The sequence below is a fragment of the Mastomys coucha genome, unplaced genomic scaffold (assembly GCF_008632895.1).
Source record: "Mastomys coucha isolate ucsf_1 unplaced genomic scaffold, UCSF_Mcou_1 pScaffold12, whole genome shotgun sequence".
NCBI lineage: Eukaryota > Metazoa > Chordata > Mammalia > Rodentia > Muridae > Mastomys > Mastomys coucha.
Window position 1 is genome coordinate 2164308 of NW_022196894.1, and position 16811 is coordinate 2181118.

A 16811-nucleotide genomic window follows, 5' to 3' on the forward strand; every position below is an offset into this window, starting at 1 on the left:
AGAGAGAGAGAGAGAGAGAGAGAGAGAGAGAGAGAGAAAGAGAGAGACTCCATGTGTTTATGAGAGGTTGTATGAGTGTATGTGTGAACATGAACTTGAGTGCGTGTGTGTGTGTGTGTGTGTGTGTGTGTGTGTGTTTGTGCACATAAAGAGTCCAGAGGTTATCTTCAGTTATCTTCCTCTCTCACTGAACCAGGAGCCCACCATTTCTCCCAGACAGCAGACCTCTAGGATCTGCTTGTTTCTGCCTCTGGAGGTCGAGGAATTCAGGTGCACTCCACTGTACCTGGATTTTATGTGTGTGCTGGCAAACAAGCACAGGTCTTTATGCTTGCACTGGAAGCACTTTCCCCACTAAGCTGTCTTTCCAGCCTTGCTGCTCCTCCTTGTTTTAACACAGTGGAGGTCCTTTATACTCAGCTCTTCTCTGATCAGGCTGCTGCAGACTCTGCCTGTGATCAGGTCAGGAGACAAGAATGGACCAGGATTCATCACTGAGACAATCCTCCATTAGTGAACATCTAGTTTACTCCCTATTTACATTTTTCATCACATATGCAATATTTGCATGCATGCATACATGCTAAAAAGTATAATTTGTGTCATAAGCCTTTAGCTGCATTATATATGTATAATTATATGTCTATTTTACATATGTATATGTGTTATATAAATATGTATTTCATATGCATGTGTATATGTGTTATATACATATACATTTCACATATATACATATACATGTGTATACTTGTATGGGAAAGACTCAGGGTAAGGAGCACTTTAAAACAAATTTATCTCTATTTCTAGATTTCCAGATGTTGTGGCTTGATATGATGTGTTCCCAACAAAAGACTCATGTGCTAAAGGCATGGTCCCTAGCTCCGTTGAGAGACTGAATGATGGAGAGATGACCGAATCATGAGGATGCTAACTTTATCAGTGGACTAATCCACTGAAGAGTTCATAGATGAATGGCTAGTTAAGGTTGGAGCCAAGTGGAGGAAGCAGGGTAGGTGTTAGCTTTGTTAGGGAGGTAGCTCATCGATGATGAGCTGATTGGTGAATGGCTTATTGAGAGATGAGTACAGTGGAGGTGGGACACTAGTGTCATGCCTTTGAAAGGTACATCAGTCCTAGACCCTTCCTTCATGTCTCCCTACTTCCTAGTTGATATAATGTGAGAAACTTTCTCAAAATGCTCTTTTCCCATGATACTCTGCCTTACTACAGGTGGTTCCAGAGGCAATAGAGTCCACTGAACCAAAGTATGTCTCTCCTAGCTTGTTCCCTCCAGTGTTTGTGTTAAGAGTGACAAAACATTCCCAATCCATCAAGTTAAAACAGAACCTTCTTAGGAGCCAATTTAAATCTTGCATTCTGGATGCTAAGAAGGCTCAGTGAGGTAAGCACTTTCCTGTAAGCCTGGGGTCTTTAGCTCATTCTCTGGAGCCCACAAAAAGCTGGAATCGAGTCCACAGAGCTGTCTTCTGACTCCCAGATATGCACCCCATCCACCGTTCACATAAGCGATAGAGGAAGAAATGCTTTTGAATCCTACTCTCAACAAAGGGGTCCTTTGAAGCAAATGTTCTTACAGGCTGCTTCTTCAGAGATGCTGGTGTACCCCTGGAAGGGTCTTTGGGAGCTCTAGCATCCACTTCTCACACAAGCTCACCCTCCATGCTGTGTCTTCCAGCATGTGTCGGAGTGACTGATGGGCACATGGCAGCTCAGACACAGATACCCATCAACCCAGTGCTGTGACTACTCTCACCTTTCTGACAAGTCAGTTTCAAGGGCAAGTCAAGGGCAGGCATTGGTAGGGTTGTCATGCTCCAGAGTGCTGTGTTTTGCCATCTCAGCCCCATAGCCTCTTGCTCCCTCACAACCATGTGTGCCTTTGATTCAAAGTGGTCCTTCTGCACCATAAGCACACTATACTTAGGATGCAGGCTGCAGAGATCCTGAAGTAACTGCAAGTATTATTTTACTTCTGACAAGTGAGGGATATGGAGAAAAATATTGTGCTTTTCCAAGAATTTTAAGAGACATGTATTTATTGGACTTTTATTAGGGGTGGGGTTGGGGATGGGGAGATGAATTTCATCCATGAACAGGTTCTTTCCTTTTTAAAACACTTTTAAAAAATGTGGCATGAATTTTGGCAACACAGTGTTTGGAACCAAGTCCTGGGTGAAAATGGAAAAAAGAGAAACTGGGGAGGTGGATCATGAAGACAGGCATTTGAATCCCGAGGACCCACTTAAATGTTGGGTGGGCATGGTAGACTGCTCTGATCCCAGTCCTTGGGAGGCAGGGGTGGGGGGGTCCCTGAAAAGAGTTGGCTAGCTGAGGGGAAACAGAAGCTCAGAGAGGGGTAACACATTTCCTGCAGGATACCCAGCTTGCCTACTCTGCGGATTTATAAAGATGATTGTTTTTAACTCCTGAGCAGTCCATATGTGCTTTACCAGCTGGACATCTGATCCGGTGCTCTGAGAACCATGAGTGGCAGTAAACAAAAGTGGTTGTGATTGCATGTGGTCCTGCCCAGAGGGCACAGGCGCTCTCTGGCTCTCAGAACCTGCTGCTTAGCATAGACCGGAGACTGAGCCAAGCACTTTGAATGTATTATTTTGCTTAATTCTCACAACGATCTTGTAAAATATTATAATTTCCATTTTCTAAGTCTAAAATTATAGGTTTAGCAACACTAAGTACCTTTTGTATGTTTGTCTATTGTTGTATAATAAAGTGCTTCCAAACTTGCTAACTATTGATTATGTTCAAGATTTTGTCAGCCACAAGTCTGGACAAGTACTCATGGACTATCTTGGTGACATTCAGTTGGAAGAGGGGCGGTCCAGGGGAGTTGATCAACCTGAGATATTAGAAGGCCATGTTGGAAGTTTAGATTCAGCTGGTTTCATGTTTCCTAGATGTGGCTTCTCCAGCATGGTTGTGTTGGGAAAATTAGTTTTACACGGAGTGCTCCAGGTGACACTTGTATACTTGGCCAGTCTTCGAGGTGGCAGTGTCTCCTCCACAAGAATCTGTTGCTTAAGTTCATCGTAGAGCCTGACTAAATATATGAGTTAAGGTAAGGGCATCCATGCTCACTGCACCAAAGCATGTGAGGCTGCCTTACGCCCGTGCTGACCAAGGTGAAGCAGCAACCACACTGACTCAATGAAATCCTGAACATGGCCTCTGCTTCAGAGCCATTCTCAGAGTTCTGGGTGTCCAGATTGATAAGTCGCTTTGCTTGTTACTCTGACAAAATCCCCTCCAAAGGCAACTGTAGGAAGGATGGTATCTTTTGACTCCCAGTTTGAGGGTGTGGCCCACTATGGAGCAGAAGTCATAGTGGCATATGAGGTGGCTGATCACACTGCTTCCATCACAGTTAAGAAGCAGAGAGAGATGCCACTAGACTTCCTTCTTCCTTTTCGTTCCATCCACAACTCCAGCTTGTGGAATGGCAAGGCTTGTATTTAGGGTGGGTCTTCTTTCCTCAGTTTACTCTTTCTAAAATCAGGGTCATAGACCTCTTCTAAGTTTTCCTAGATAATTTTAAATATGTCAAGTTGATAGTGAAGATGAGCCATCATACCAGGTAATGTGACTTCTGTTGGTGGAAGTTAGGCCATATGTAGAAGCTGGACCACAGATGATAAAGTTATGCCATAGTGGATGCTAGACCTCAGGTGATGCTGGACCACAAGTGATGCTGGACCACAGGTAGATGCTAGACCATAGATAGAATGTGGATGCTAGATCACAGGTGGAAGCTGGACCACAGATGAACTTGTGCTATAGTAGACATTGACCACAGGTGACGTTGGACCACAGGTGCCATAAGTGGATATTGGACCACAGATGAAGCTGGACCACAGTGGATGCTGGACCATAAGCAGATATATTAGAAGCTGGGCCAGAGGTAGAAGCTAGAGAAAGGCTGCCACTTATTAACAACACTCCCATTTAAAAGGCTTCCCAAAGCATGGCTCAGAGAGGAGTTGCAGGTCACTGCATTTCTGAGTGGCAGGAATGCCACTTGTCTTATTACTCAAACCAAGTCAATGTTAAACTTCACCTCTTTTTGATGACAGAGACCAAGTGATGATATCTATACCAAGGATAACTACCCAGAGATTTGGTTAGTTCAAGCAGAACTGACTCAAATTCATGAAGAAAGCTCATCCTGGTGCCTGGTCTCTTTGTTCACAGTAACTTTGCAGAGATAGAAAGCCAGACATTTCCTGTTATCTCAAGATGAATGAAGAGACCCCCCCCCCCCAGTAACTCTTGACACTGTGTTCATCTTACCTTGTAGTTGGTCCCCTTGGGTGCACTTACTACATATCTCAAACCCAACTTGTCTGTGGCTTCCATTGGACCATCTTGAAACTCACAGGTCCTCATTAGGAATGAAGGAAAATACCATTATATCTCCCAGTTAATCCCACTGGTGAAGCCTTAACCAGCTTGGCAGGGCAGAGAAATGAGCTTTGTGGTGTTTTGTGAGGTCTAAGTTCCACCCTGAGCTAGATAGAAGTGGGCTTGGATTCTCAGGTCTGAGAGCGGCTGCGGGCTTCTAGGTCTACGTGAGACACCTTTCAAGAACCAAAAAGTAAAGAAAGTCTGAAGACACCAGACAAGCAGAAACCTCCATGCTTTGTATATTCACGAATTATGCTGGTGTCAGGCATCTCATAAGCTGCAGACAGTCTGACAGCCTAGCAGAGATTACCCAGCAGACCCTAGGACATGGCGACTTAGCATTTTCATTTGGATGCTTATCAACTGGAGTGATCACTTCCATGCTGTCGCAGCGATCATGTCCTCATGGGCTGTTACCCGGAAGGTCTGCTAAAGTTACATGCTGACTTCACAAGCCAAGGGTAACCTGTTCAGCACAGTGGTGACATTTACTGATGGGGAGAGAGATCTGAAGGCCCAGCAGGCCTGGGCTTAAGAAAGGATGTGATAATTTTGTCTTCTTGCCTGGCAGACAATGAGCAGTAGCATTTGCTGAGTCACAGGGACCCATAAGTGAGTGCTGGAGGATGGGAAGGGAAAGGCGTAGCAGAGCCTCCATATCCATCAACAACATGGGAATGGGATAATGTCCCATTAATGAATGGGAGGTGGTTGTCTGGATCTTGATTTCTGAGTTGGAATATTGCCAGGCTGTCCAGAGAGCAGCATCTCTCATTGTAGAGAGCTGGGGCTCAGCTCACAGTTCCTCCACTTGGTAGAGAAGTAATTAAAGCTCTTTGATCTTATCTGGACTATTTACAGTGAGCTCCATCCAGTATGTGAATACATTCTTCCCTGAGCTTAAATCCTTTCAAGTTTCTGTTCTGTGGGATCAAACGACACGTGTACCATGAGTGCACAGGCTAAGGACAGATGCCACAGGCTATTAGCACATAGGGTTCGGCTGATGGAGAGACCAGCTAGGTCCCCAAACAGTGTTTAGATGTCTCAAAAATGTGTGGAGGGAGACCAGGTGGCTGGATGATCTGTGCCTTCCACAGTAGCTGTGGACTCAGCTCTGGGTCTATGGAACTGTGAGTATCTCTGCTTTGGTGCCAACATGTCTGTCTGTCCTGAAGTCTCTTCTAATGTCAGAGCTGAGTTCCTTCCATTCAGGCCCTGACATTTTAGATGTCATGTGAGGTAAAGGCTTCAGGTTCCAAGTCTTGGTTTCCCTGTCTATGGCTTGGGATATGGCAGTGCATTTTGGAGGCAAAAGTTGAAATGGAATCGTGGACATAAAGTTCCTAACACAAGGGAAGAAGAGCACCTTCATGTTGGGATTTCAAAAGCAATTCGGAAACGAGAAGAGAGCAAGGGAAATGATTAAAAGGATGAAGAAAAGCCAGAACAAAGCACTCACTCCTGCCCCGCTGGGGATTTCCCATGTCCCTTCTGTGCCCTGTGCTGGTCTACAGAATGGCCCACCAGCAGCAGGCCTCTAATCAGATCAGCCCCCTGCTGCACATTCTCTGATGGCTGCTGCCTTGGACAAGATCAAAGCCAAGTGCTACAGCCTGTATCCTTTAAAGAACCCTCATCCCATTGGCTTCTGTGGTTCATTCTTGTGTGTCCAGTGCAGCCATCACAGAGGACAGATAGGCCATAGGTCTATGCATGTTCCTTACTGAGTAAGCCTTAAGCTGTAAGCACCAGGAAAGAATAAACAGACCTATCACATTTTGCCATTTGTTTCTTAGTATGTTTATCCAATGTGCATAGCCATGGGTTATAAATAAAATATGGCTGCTTTCCAGTTGGCCACAAGCCCCCTATTCAGTATTGCTTTACTCTGTGCCTTATTTTTTGAGTGTATGTACAGGCACCCATGCCTATGGAGGCCCAAAGACAATCTCAGCTCTCATTTTCATGATGTAGTCCACCATGTTTGTTGAGATAGGCTCTCTAGTTTCTCTGGAATTCTCCAAGTAGGCTGGGGAGGTGGCCAGGATATCTCAGGGAGGCATCTGTCTCTACTTCTGTGTGGAGATTCTAATTGCATGTCAGAACACCTAACATTTTTATGTGGTTCTCAGGGCCTCATGGTTACAAGGCAACCATCCCTGTAACTCTGGATCAGGTCAGAGAGTCATTTTCGTTCCACTCCTCCATGATTAAGAAGAGAAGCCCCAGTGCTCCAAAAAGGCTTCTTACTAATAGTGTTAGGCTGTGTTTGCTTTATTGCTTTGAATTTGGCTTTAGCTTTATAAATGGATACACCCTCTGTGGGAAAGTTTCAGATAACTGGAGAAAGGACAATTCCCAGCCACACACAGACGAGTCTCCGTGAAGTTCCTTCCCAGCCACACACAGACGAGTCTCCGTGAAGTTCCAGACTCTTCTTCAGTTTGCTGTGTACCCTACCAGATAGCGTTTAGACATGCACGTGTGTTTGTATGACACGAGGGTGAATAGCATTTATAGGCATTATCTAGAGTAGCTGTTTTTCCTGTGTTATACATGCTATTGTGCTGTGCCCCCTTCTTTCCTGTAAGTGTGTGTGTGTGTGTGTGTGTGTGTGTGTTACACATATGTGCCTGTGTAGGTGTGTACATGTGCACACATGGAGACATTGCATCAGGTTTGAAAATACACATGTAATCACAGTGTACTGGGCCTGCCAGCATGTCCAGCCTTTTGATGTTGCTACTTGACTTTACCATCTAACAGAGTTTACACTTGAGAGCCAGGCAGCAGCTCCAGGAAAAGAAGTCACCAAGATAAAATTTCAGAATGTTTAAGTTTATAGTTGTGTCAGGTCACATTCACAGCTGTCCTGGGCCACATGCTCCCCATGGTGGCAGGTTAAAAGCACACTGGATCATAAACTGCGTGCAACAGCCACTTCTAGGGCACTCAGGCTTTATTTGTCTGGAGCCACATGTTGCCTGTTAAAAGCTGCTGCAAACGGCTTTACTTGGGGTAAGAATTCTCTAGTTCCACATAAGCTCAGCTGTCTTAATCATCTTGTCCCCTTATAGGCAGCTAAGCATGTAATTCTAGGTTTTAGCCTCTATGGTGTTTTAATCATGCTAGTATCATGTCAGCCTTTGTAACACAAGCTGTGTGCATGCTTCTCTTTGTTAGCGTGTATTTGCAGTAGCTGTGAGGAGTGATGTCTATTTGTGGGGGGCTATCAAAGGACATAGCAACAGGAAATACACAAAGTTAGGAAATAACAGTCAGATGATAAAGTAGAGGAAACTAGAGGGATCAGCTGAGGACTGTGCTGCCCACGCTCTTGAGGGGTCGTCTGAGGACTGTGTTTCTCTTGTTTGTGTGTAGAGAGAGGAACCGGGGCTTCCTGAAACCTGCAGCTGGTGAATGTCAGATTTATCCCTCATTACTTCTCTTGGGGACTATAGGGAGAAGCATACACACACACACACACACACACACACACACACATACACAGAGGAGACTATGCAGCTGAGGGATCTCCTTGTACTTTAGGAATGAGGCAATAGCTGGCGTATCCCAGGCTCTTGCAAAGTCAGGCAGGGAAGGGAGCCATGACATAACTCTGGCCTGCAACCACCATTATTCCTCATAGTGCTTTCTACTGATCCAGCCTGGCAAGCATTTGGCCATGGCTCACAACTCTGTTGGGTGAGGGCAGTCTGAAGGTTAGCCTCTGGTTTGGGATGCTTAGGAGACATGAAAGCTTCTCCATGGCAAAGGAGCTCTGTCTGCTCTGCTCCCTTCCCTATCTGGGGAAGCTGGTTCTTGGGAGGGCTGTTGCCTGGCTGGTGAGTGTGGGTGAGACAATGCTGGGAGAGGCTGAGTAAGCTTGGGGCTGATCTCCTAGGTCAGGGATCACACCTTCCTAAGCCCTTTGTTGAATTCACAGTGTGAGCTGGTACCAGTCAATGTTTGAGTCAGCTACTATAGAAACACACAGATAGGTAGCTTCCCAAAAGATTCTATAGGCTGAGAGTGCAAGGTCAATGGCCTCACAATGGCTGACATGGCTACATGTGGCTGTCTTTCTTCTGTGTTCTCCATATGGCCTTTCATGTTATAGGTGTGTGTGTGTGTGTGTGTGTGTGTGTGTGTGTGGACATACAGCAAAGCCTTTGGTGTTTTATTATATGGACACCAATCCTACCAGAGACCTTGCCCTTGGGAAGTCATCTCAATGAACAGTGGGGTCAGTTCCTGAGGTCTCACTTCCAAGCATCTCCACACAAACTTTAAGACATCAATGTGGATTTGGGATAATTTAAATCAGTGGTAACTCAGTGTCCACTGAATGTGTTAGTACTTTTCATTTTAAACTCCCACACTGTGTTGAAGACTAAGTCTAGGGCCTCATCTATGCTAAGTAAGTGCTCTACTACAGAGATACATCCCCAGCCTCTTTACATTTTACTCTGAGGTGTGGTCTCACTAAGTTGCCAGACTTTCTTTGAACTCCCTCAGTAGCTCAGGCAGTCCATGAGCTCCTGATCCTCTTGCTTCAGCTCTCTGATAAGTTAGGATGATGGACTCGCAGCACTAGATGAGCTAGTAGTCTTGTTTTCTGAAAGGAAAATGTCATTGAAGTTGCCAGAGTCAGTTTTAAGCTCCAGGAAAATTGCAAGCGGAAAGTTTGTAAAAGTGACTTGAAAAATTGAATCCCTGGGGGTGGGGACGTGGCTCAGTCAGTTAACGGTTTGTTCTGCAAACATGAAAATCTGAATTTGATGCCCAAAATTAAAAAAAAAAAAAAAAAAGCTGTGTGTGGTGGCACATGCTTGTTATTCAAGCTCTGAGGAGGAAGAAACATGAGGATCCCTGGGACTTTTTGGCTCTCTGGTCCAGCTGGTTGACATGTCTGATGTCCCAGTGAGAGATCCCATCTGCAAAACTAAGGTGGATGTTGCCTGAAGGTTGACACATAGGAGTGTTCTGTGACTTACACATACACACATACTCACATATGTACCCACACATGCCTGACTACAACACACACACACACACATACATACATGCATACATACATATATACATACATACATACAAACACATACAAATCCAATAACAAAGTCAATATGAACCTGAAGAGATGGCTCATTGGATAAGAATACTTGGTGTTTTTCCAGAAGACCCAGGTTCAACTCCCAGCATCCACATTGCGCAGCTCTCAACTGTCTGTAACTCCAGCTTTAGGGCATAGATGTCTGCTTCTGGCATCCACAGGCACTTGCATATATGTATGTATTTGCATGCACTCGCATGCCTAGCTCCTATATAGATGGCCCTTCCTAGGCTATTGTGAGCCTTAGTGACTTGTCTATCTAAACTCCCTGTATACGGTGGGCTTCTCCATAAGGGCTTGAAATGCTTTTATTCCAGGATCAAATCTAATTCTCTCCACTTAGTAACATTCAGATCTTGGGAAAGTTACCTAAGTTTTCTAAGCCCTGGTGTTCTCATCTATGAAGAGGGACTAATAAAAGTTTTTTAGGGGGTTAAATGAGAAAAAAGAAACATGAAGGATTTGGCATAAAGCCTGCCAGGACTTTATACTTCACAATATTGTGAGGCATTTTGCAAATGCGGGGGCTGCAATTGTTGCTGTCTGTAACTTCCCATGAGGCTGGCTTGAAACTTAAGGGACAAAATACTCACAAAAGTGTCATTAATAAGTGGAATTGTCATCAATGCCTTTGCTTCCTTGGTGTTCATTTAATCCTCACTGTGCGGCTCTGCACATGGTCTTCCCCCTTCTGCTTCCTGGCAAGCTTGCTATAATGTGTGGAAAATATTAATTATCCTTTTCACCTTTTCACAGGACTGTGAAGATGAATCTGCTGTCACTGTGTTTGGTGGAAGAGAAAGTGTGTGTGTGTGTGCGCATGCACGTGTGTGTGTGTGTGTGTGTGTGTGCCTGTTTGTGCTTGTGTGTGAAGATCTGTGCTTCTATGGGTTTGTTTCCATACCTGTATGTGTGTATATGTCCCTCTATATACATATACATACACATCCAGATACACATACATATAAATATGTATGCATGTATATGTGTGTGTGTACTTTTAGGTGTGTGTGTGTGTGTGTGTGTGTATGTGCCAGTGCGTATGAGAGTCTGTACATGCTCATGTGGGTTGTCCCATAGTCCCCTCTGGTTATAAAAATTATTGATGTCAGCTCCTTTAGAAAGACAATTAATGCAATTGCCTTCTTGTTGAATCGATACAAACGTCTTTTTTTCTTTATTGTGCAGGTTTTGGTGAGTCCTGCTGTTGACCAAACTGAGGTAGGAAACATGGTTTTTCTGTATTTGGGGGACATTTTGAAGTGGCTTCCTTTTTTTTTGGAGTGAACCAAGTTCCCTAGCTGTGCTTCTCCCTGTGGTCTGGTGTCTGGGTTTGCTGACTATGACACATTTTTCATGGTGTTGGGTTGGGTTAGCCCCTTGCTCACAGGGCATACTCTGAGCAGCTTAGAACAGTAGTGAGGATTTCAAAGTAGTCTTCTACTTGCCTTGAAAACTCCTTTTGTCTTCCCTACTTGGCCTCCAGGGTCTGAAGAGAATTTTAGCAGATGCTAACAGTATAGTAGAAAATATATTAACAGATGTTGATCATGGGTCTCTAACACCACTGTCTGGAAATTTTCTATAGTGTCATGGTTATCCCAAGAAGGCATCAATAGAGCCTCTCCTCTCTCCTCAAGTCACAACTTAGAGAAAGCAAGATTAGTGACCTAGATATTGGTGGCCTGTCTGTCCACCATTTTCATTGCCCCAAGGATAATGGTGCCTCCTGTGCTCCATTATATGTTTGTTACAGAATAAAGCTCATGGAGGTGGTTCTGACAGACCATACAGAGCATGAGGGGCCGGCCACTCAGGAGTGGATCTGCAGTGTCCCTGCTGATGGGTAGGATGGTTCTCTGTTGTTTCACAAGGTGTGTGGTATGTGAATAGTGCAGGTTGGTATCAAACTTGAATAGGGAGGTGAGTATTTGGCACAGAGATCCTCAGGAAGGGTCAGGAGCTGCAGAAATGTGGTGGAGGCCAGGCATTCCCAGTCTTACCTGTTTTGGAATAATTCTGGAGCTAGCCACTTGAACAAGTTATATTCAGAAATGTTCTTTTCTCTTTTTCAGAATGGGGATAACATTACTCACCTTATAGAGACTCAAATGTCATTTTACTTATTGATTTATTGACTTAGTGTAGTGTGTATGTGTGTGTGTGTGAGAGAGAGAGAAAGAGAGTGAGAGAGAGAGACAGAGACAGAGAGACAGAGAGACAGAGAGAGTCCATGTGTGTAAGTCAGAGGAGACTCTTTGTAAGTCACTTCTCTCTTCCTACCATGTGGACCTAGGGATAGAACCCAGACTGCTAAACTTAGCAGCAAGTTCCTTTGTCATGAGAGCCATCTTGCTGAATCTTGTTTATGACATTCCTGCCCATGAGGCTTTTGTGAATATGAAAAGGTTGTTGGTGGTAACTGTCCAGCTAGTTTACAGAGACCGTTCCACTATTAAGTACCTGTTACATCCTCAGTATTACAGAGATTATTTTATTTATTGTGGTATTGGATGTACACAAAAATCTTAGCTGTTGCAGCTGTCATAATTTCCATTTCACAGACAGGTAAATTGAGGTTCAGGAACACTCAAACTTTCCAAGACTCAGTTAGTGATGGAATGAGTCCAAGTCATGTCTGCCAGAGTACAGTTTTGACCTCTAACTGCCACTATGTGTAAAGCACATAGGTGACTTCTTGGTGCACAGGTCATGTTCAGTAAATCCCTGCTCTGTTACTCATTAAGGATCACTTCTGAATGCTAGGCCACAAGCAGGTTCCTGTGGTCAGCACCACGGACAGCTGCCCGCTTCTTTTAGCTCCTTGCCCTTCCCAAGGCACTCTCTCAAAGTTTTGCCACATCGGGCAACTTAAAACATGGGCTGGAGAGATGGCTCAGTGGTTAAGAGCACTGACTGCTCTCCCAAAGGTCCTGAGTTCAAATCCCAGCAACCACATGGTGGCTCACAACCATCTGTAATAAGATCTGATGCCCTCTTCTGGTGTGTCTGAAGGCAGCTACACTGTACTCACATAAATAAAATAAATAAATCTTTTTTAAAAAAATTCAGTCAATAGAAAACAAACAAACAACAATAACAACAACAATAATATCCCTGTGTGTTTTCCCCTTTCCATTTTCTAGCAGTCCTCTGTGGCAACACATTTAGCTCTATAGCTTTGATTAAAACTATAGGTTAGGAAGAGAGAAGTACTTGATTGAAATTGAGAAGCACCTTGATTGAAACGACACTTGCCGACCTGACAATCCGGCATCCACTGGTAGAGCAGAGGAAAATGCATACCTATGCTGCTGCCCACCAGCAGACAGAGACAGGAACATGCTTGGAAGTTCTAATCTCAAGGTTCCATGCTGGAAATGGCTCATGCCCATTGGCTGGTTCATAAGCAAATCATGGTGAATCATGAAATGGAATGCATGACCATAATCCAGACTCAACCATGGGTGTGTGAAATGGTCTTATGAACCACAGACAGGGACTACTGAGTGTGGAAAACAGTAACTGGGCAAAATGAATATTTTGGAAAAGATAGAAAGAAGGGAAAGAGGAAGAGGAAGAACAGGGGAGAGGAGAAGGAAGGATGGAGGGGAAGGAAGGAGATGGACGAAGGAGAGGAGAAAGGGAAGGAAAGCAGGGTGTTAGCTTTTCAAGGCTATGGACAAAATATTTACTAGAAATGAGGAGATTTGATCTGGCCCACAATGTTAGCAGCCTCATTCTGAGTTCATTCGTTCCTGTGGTATGGAACAGGACACCGTGTGCAGGAGGCCATGGTTGAAAATCAGTTGTTCATGGTACCTGTTACATACTCAGGATCAGAATAGGGCAGAGGGATGGAGTGAATTAAGAATGTGAGGACCCAGCACTCAGGTGACATCTCGGAGCAAACACTGAGCCAGTTCATTCTTTGTCTGCCCAGTTTCTCCTCCCCTAGACACAGCACGTATCTCAAAGACTCCTGTTTTCCCAGCCATTGCTTTGAAGGCTCAATAGTAATTGCTGCAGCTGAACATAATTTTTTTCACTACTGTAGGGAGTTAACCTTTTATTAATTGAATTTCTAGTGGTGATTCATCCAAGCAAGTGGTTACTATTATCTAATGTGAGATTCGAATCCACAGACAAGCAGCACCTTCTTGTATGTGAATAGCAACACATCAGGTAGCTGCATCAGGGCAGTCCTTTTCTGTCTCCAGTTATCTTTTGCTTTTCACCTAAATACAGACAAGCAGTTGTAATTTAGCAGAACAGACTCTACCTGTGGCAGAGACGTGGGTTAAAGAAAAACAAAAAGAATTACAAGCCCATGGAATGAGTGCGTGAACGGCTTCGCCAGCTCTCTTTTCTCTCTGCAGATTGACAGCGAATATGTGAATAACGTTTGCTAAATCTGGACTCAGGAAACATGACAGCAAGCTGTCTGTGCCAATAACTCCTCACGGCATATGCCGCCCCTCCCTCACCACACACAGTTTTAATAAGACACCACACGGGCTATGGAGAGACATTAAAACCCTGCCGATGGAAAAGCTTTATCTTCCAACCAAATTCTGTGCCTTGCAACATTGACGACAGCTGAAGAATTTATCTTAAATTCCCTCTGCTAGGTGCAAAGCACATGGCCTCTTTGTCCCCAAGCAGCCTGTAAGAACCAAACTAAGATGTCACATACATAATATAACAGATAAATGGCCCAATTTCCACACGCACATGACGGATGGAGTGCAGGTTCAGCACATACATATTTGCACGTTAATTGGCCCTGCGTGGATCCGTTTTGAACCTAAGTTGCAACTGTGTGGCTCCCGGGTTCCTTCCCCTCGGGAATCATTAAGCCTGCTTTATCACACAAATGCATACACATTTCCCCCTATTTATCGTCACGCAGCTTGCCCTGCTGAGAGAGAAACCTGGTTACCTGGGCTCAGGCATTGCATTGGAAGTGTTTCTGTTGGCCTCTCTCAAACACGGACTGCATAGAAACAAAGATCTGAGACACAGCCCACGTTGACTCTACTGACAGCCAGACAAAGAACTCTGCTGGTCAGGATGTTTGCGATAAAAGAAAAATTATTTCCTTTTAGTTAACAGTCAGTTTTGTCTTGTTTTGTTTTTAATTTTGCCTCTCCTTAGTGATCGCCTGTTGATAGTTTAATGGTACTCCAGACCCAGTGAAGAGCTTCCATTTTGATAAATGGAGCAGCTTCTGTTTGAGAGCAGAGAAGTCAAACTACATTGATTGATTTTACCATTTTGTTACCCCCAAATAATTGCAGTGGCAAACGACACAGGTGCTGATCACAGTGACTCTAAGGGAGGGGGTGGAGTGTTCTAAAGGAAACTTTATTTCAGGTCAAGAAATCATAGATTTTTCCTGTCTCAAGTCTGTGTCTCGAGGAAACTAATCAGGGGCTGTGAGCCAGTCAGAAGCAGTCTGGCCTGTTTGAAAAGAGGTTGCTGTACTCATGAAAGGCTGAGCTGCCCTTGCTGTGAACAGACTGGCTCTGGTCTCCTGGCTCAGCAGAAAGCCTGGCACCTTTCATGAAGACAAAGTAAACTGTTGTATGGGCAGGGTGGCAGAGGATGGGGTCTGTGTCCCAAAGGGGACTTCCTAGTTTACAGCCGAGCCATTGTGTAACAGAAGCCAATCCCTCACCTCATCTTTTATCAGCAAAGTGTGATGGCAATTCACACACAGAATCAGCTTTCCATCACTATGACAAAGCACCTGTTATAGCTTTAGGGAGACAGGAGTTCTTCCGGTTTATGGTTCCTGAGCCATGGTTCCTGGCTCTGTTGATCCTGGTCCATAATAGGGACAAGCATTGTAGTGGCATAACTGTGTGGCAAAGGCACCCCATTCCATCTTTCTGTATGGAAGACATGGGGCAAAGAGTGGTGGAGGGAGACAGAAAGTCTCTGGGGGAGAATATGCCCCCCGGGAGTGTACCTCCAGTGGCCTATACATTGCAGCTAGGCTCGAGCTCCTATAGTTTACTGAGCTTACAGGTCTTCAGTAAATGGTCCTTTCGAGAAAATGCTTTGTATTTGGTGTGAACTGTAAACAAAGCAACCAGTGTGTGATACTTATGAGAACTTGGCACCAAGCAGGTCTTCAATAATGGGCTCTCTGTCTCTGTCTGTCTGTCTGTCTGTCTGTCTGTCTGTCTCTCTCTCTCTCTCTCTCTCTCTCTCTCTCTCCCCTGACTCTCCCCCCTCTCTGTGTGTGTGTGTTTAGGAAAGAGGTGTCACTCCCCAGAAATGATATCCACCACCTTTGAGACTATGTCCTTTACTGATCAGGAACTTGCCAAGTAGGCAAGACTGCCTGGCCAGTGAGCCCTAAGAATCCTTCGATTTCTGCCTCTGCATAGATCATACATGTACCACATGGCCAATTTTTTCTTTTAAATGAGTCTGGTACTCAAATTTGTGTTCTTGTCTTGAAAGGGACATACTTCAGAAATAGAGCTCCTGTTACTAATTCTATCTTCAAACCTTTTCATATAAAGTACAACAGTAGCAAAACATTCAATGGGTGATTGATCATTTAAGAGCCATGTCTGGGGACAGTTTTATAATCTGTTAGCAGTGCCAGGCAGTGATGTCCTTGCAAGGTTTACATCACATTGGGTTTCATGACCTTTTCTGTCACTCAGGGACAAGGTCCACTTGAACATCAAGGGTCTTTCACAGTAGTGTTCTTGGCTTCCTCCCATTTTGCCAAGTCACATGATAATCATCTCCCCTGACCTTAAACCTAGAGCAAATGGACACTTCAAGAGCTCTGAAAGGTCACATGGCCTGAACTCAAGTGCCCAGATTTCTCATTTGGAGATATGGTTAGTGCTTTTTATGATGGACTTTGACAAGACCGTGTAATATATTCCAGGCATGTAGCTGCAATGCATGCACAATTCCAATACACAGCCACGTCCTTGGAAGAGAGGTACTCTGTAGGGAAGACTGGGTAGGAAGTGTTTTGGTGTCAGCCAGTTCATGGAGTCAGCCAGAGCAAGATTCTCACAAGAGCATAGCCCTCTCCATATAAGCTTCAGATTTGAGTTCAAATTCAAGTGAGCCTTTGTGTTTGCAGAGAGTCCTCAGGGGAGCATTGAAGTTGAGCTAGGCTGTTATCAAACAAAAAAAAAAAATGAGAGCACCAGCAAACAGCAAAGGCATGGGAGAGAGAGAGCTTATCAGCCACAGAATAAGCATTAGAGCA

General features: G+C 44.5%; 1 protein-coding gene across 3 annotated transcripts in view; it reads left to right on the forward strand.

Annotated features, from left to right (window-relative positions):
• LOC116084598 overlaps positions 1-14757 on the forward strand; it is a 488480-nt gene extending 473723 nt beyond the window's left edge. The window contains exons 3-5 of one of the 3 annotated variants that reach the window (XR_004116180.1): positions 10751-10783; positions 11319-11436; positions 14475-14757. Coding sequence is in view for 1 of the 3 variants with exons in the window: in XM_031361675.1 (XP_031217535.1) it covers positions 10751-10783; positions 13942-13974 (66 nt within the window). In the remaining 2 variants the exon portion in view is untranslated. Of the gene's footprint in view, positions 1-3414; positions 3500-10750; positions 10784-11318; positions 11437-13941; positions 14075-14474 lie in introns of those variants that run through there. The other 2 variants (XR_004116184.1, XM_031361675.1) reach the window with 2 other exon arrangements.
• The last annotated feature ends 2054 nt before the right edge of the window (positions 14758-16811 follow it).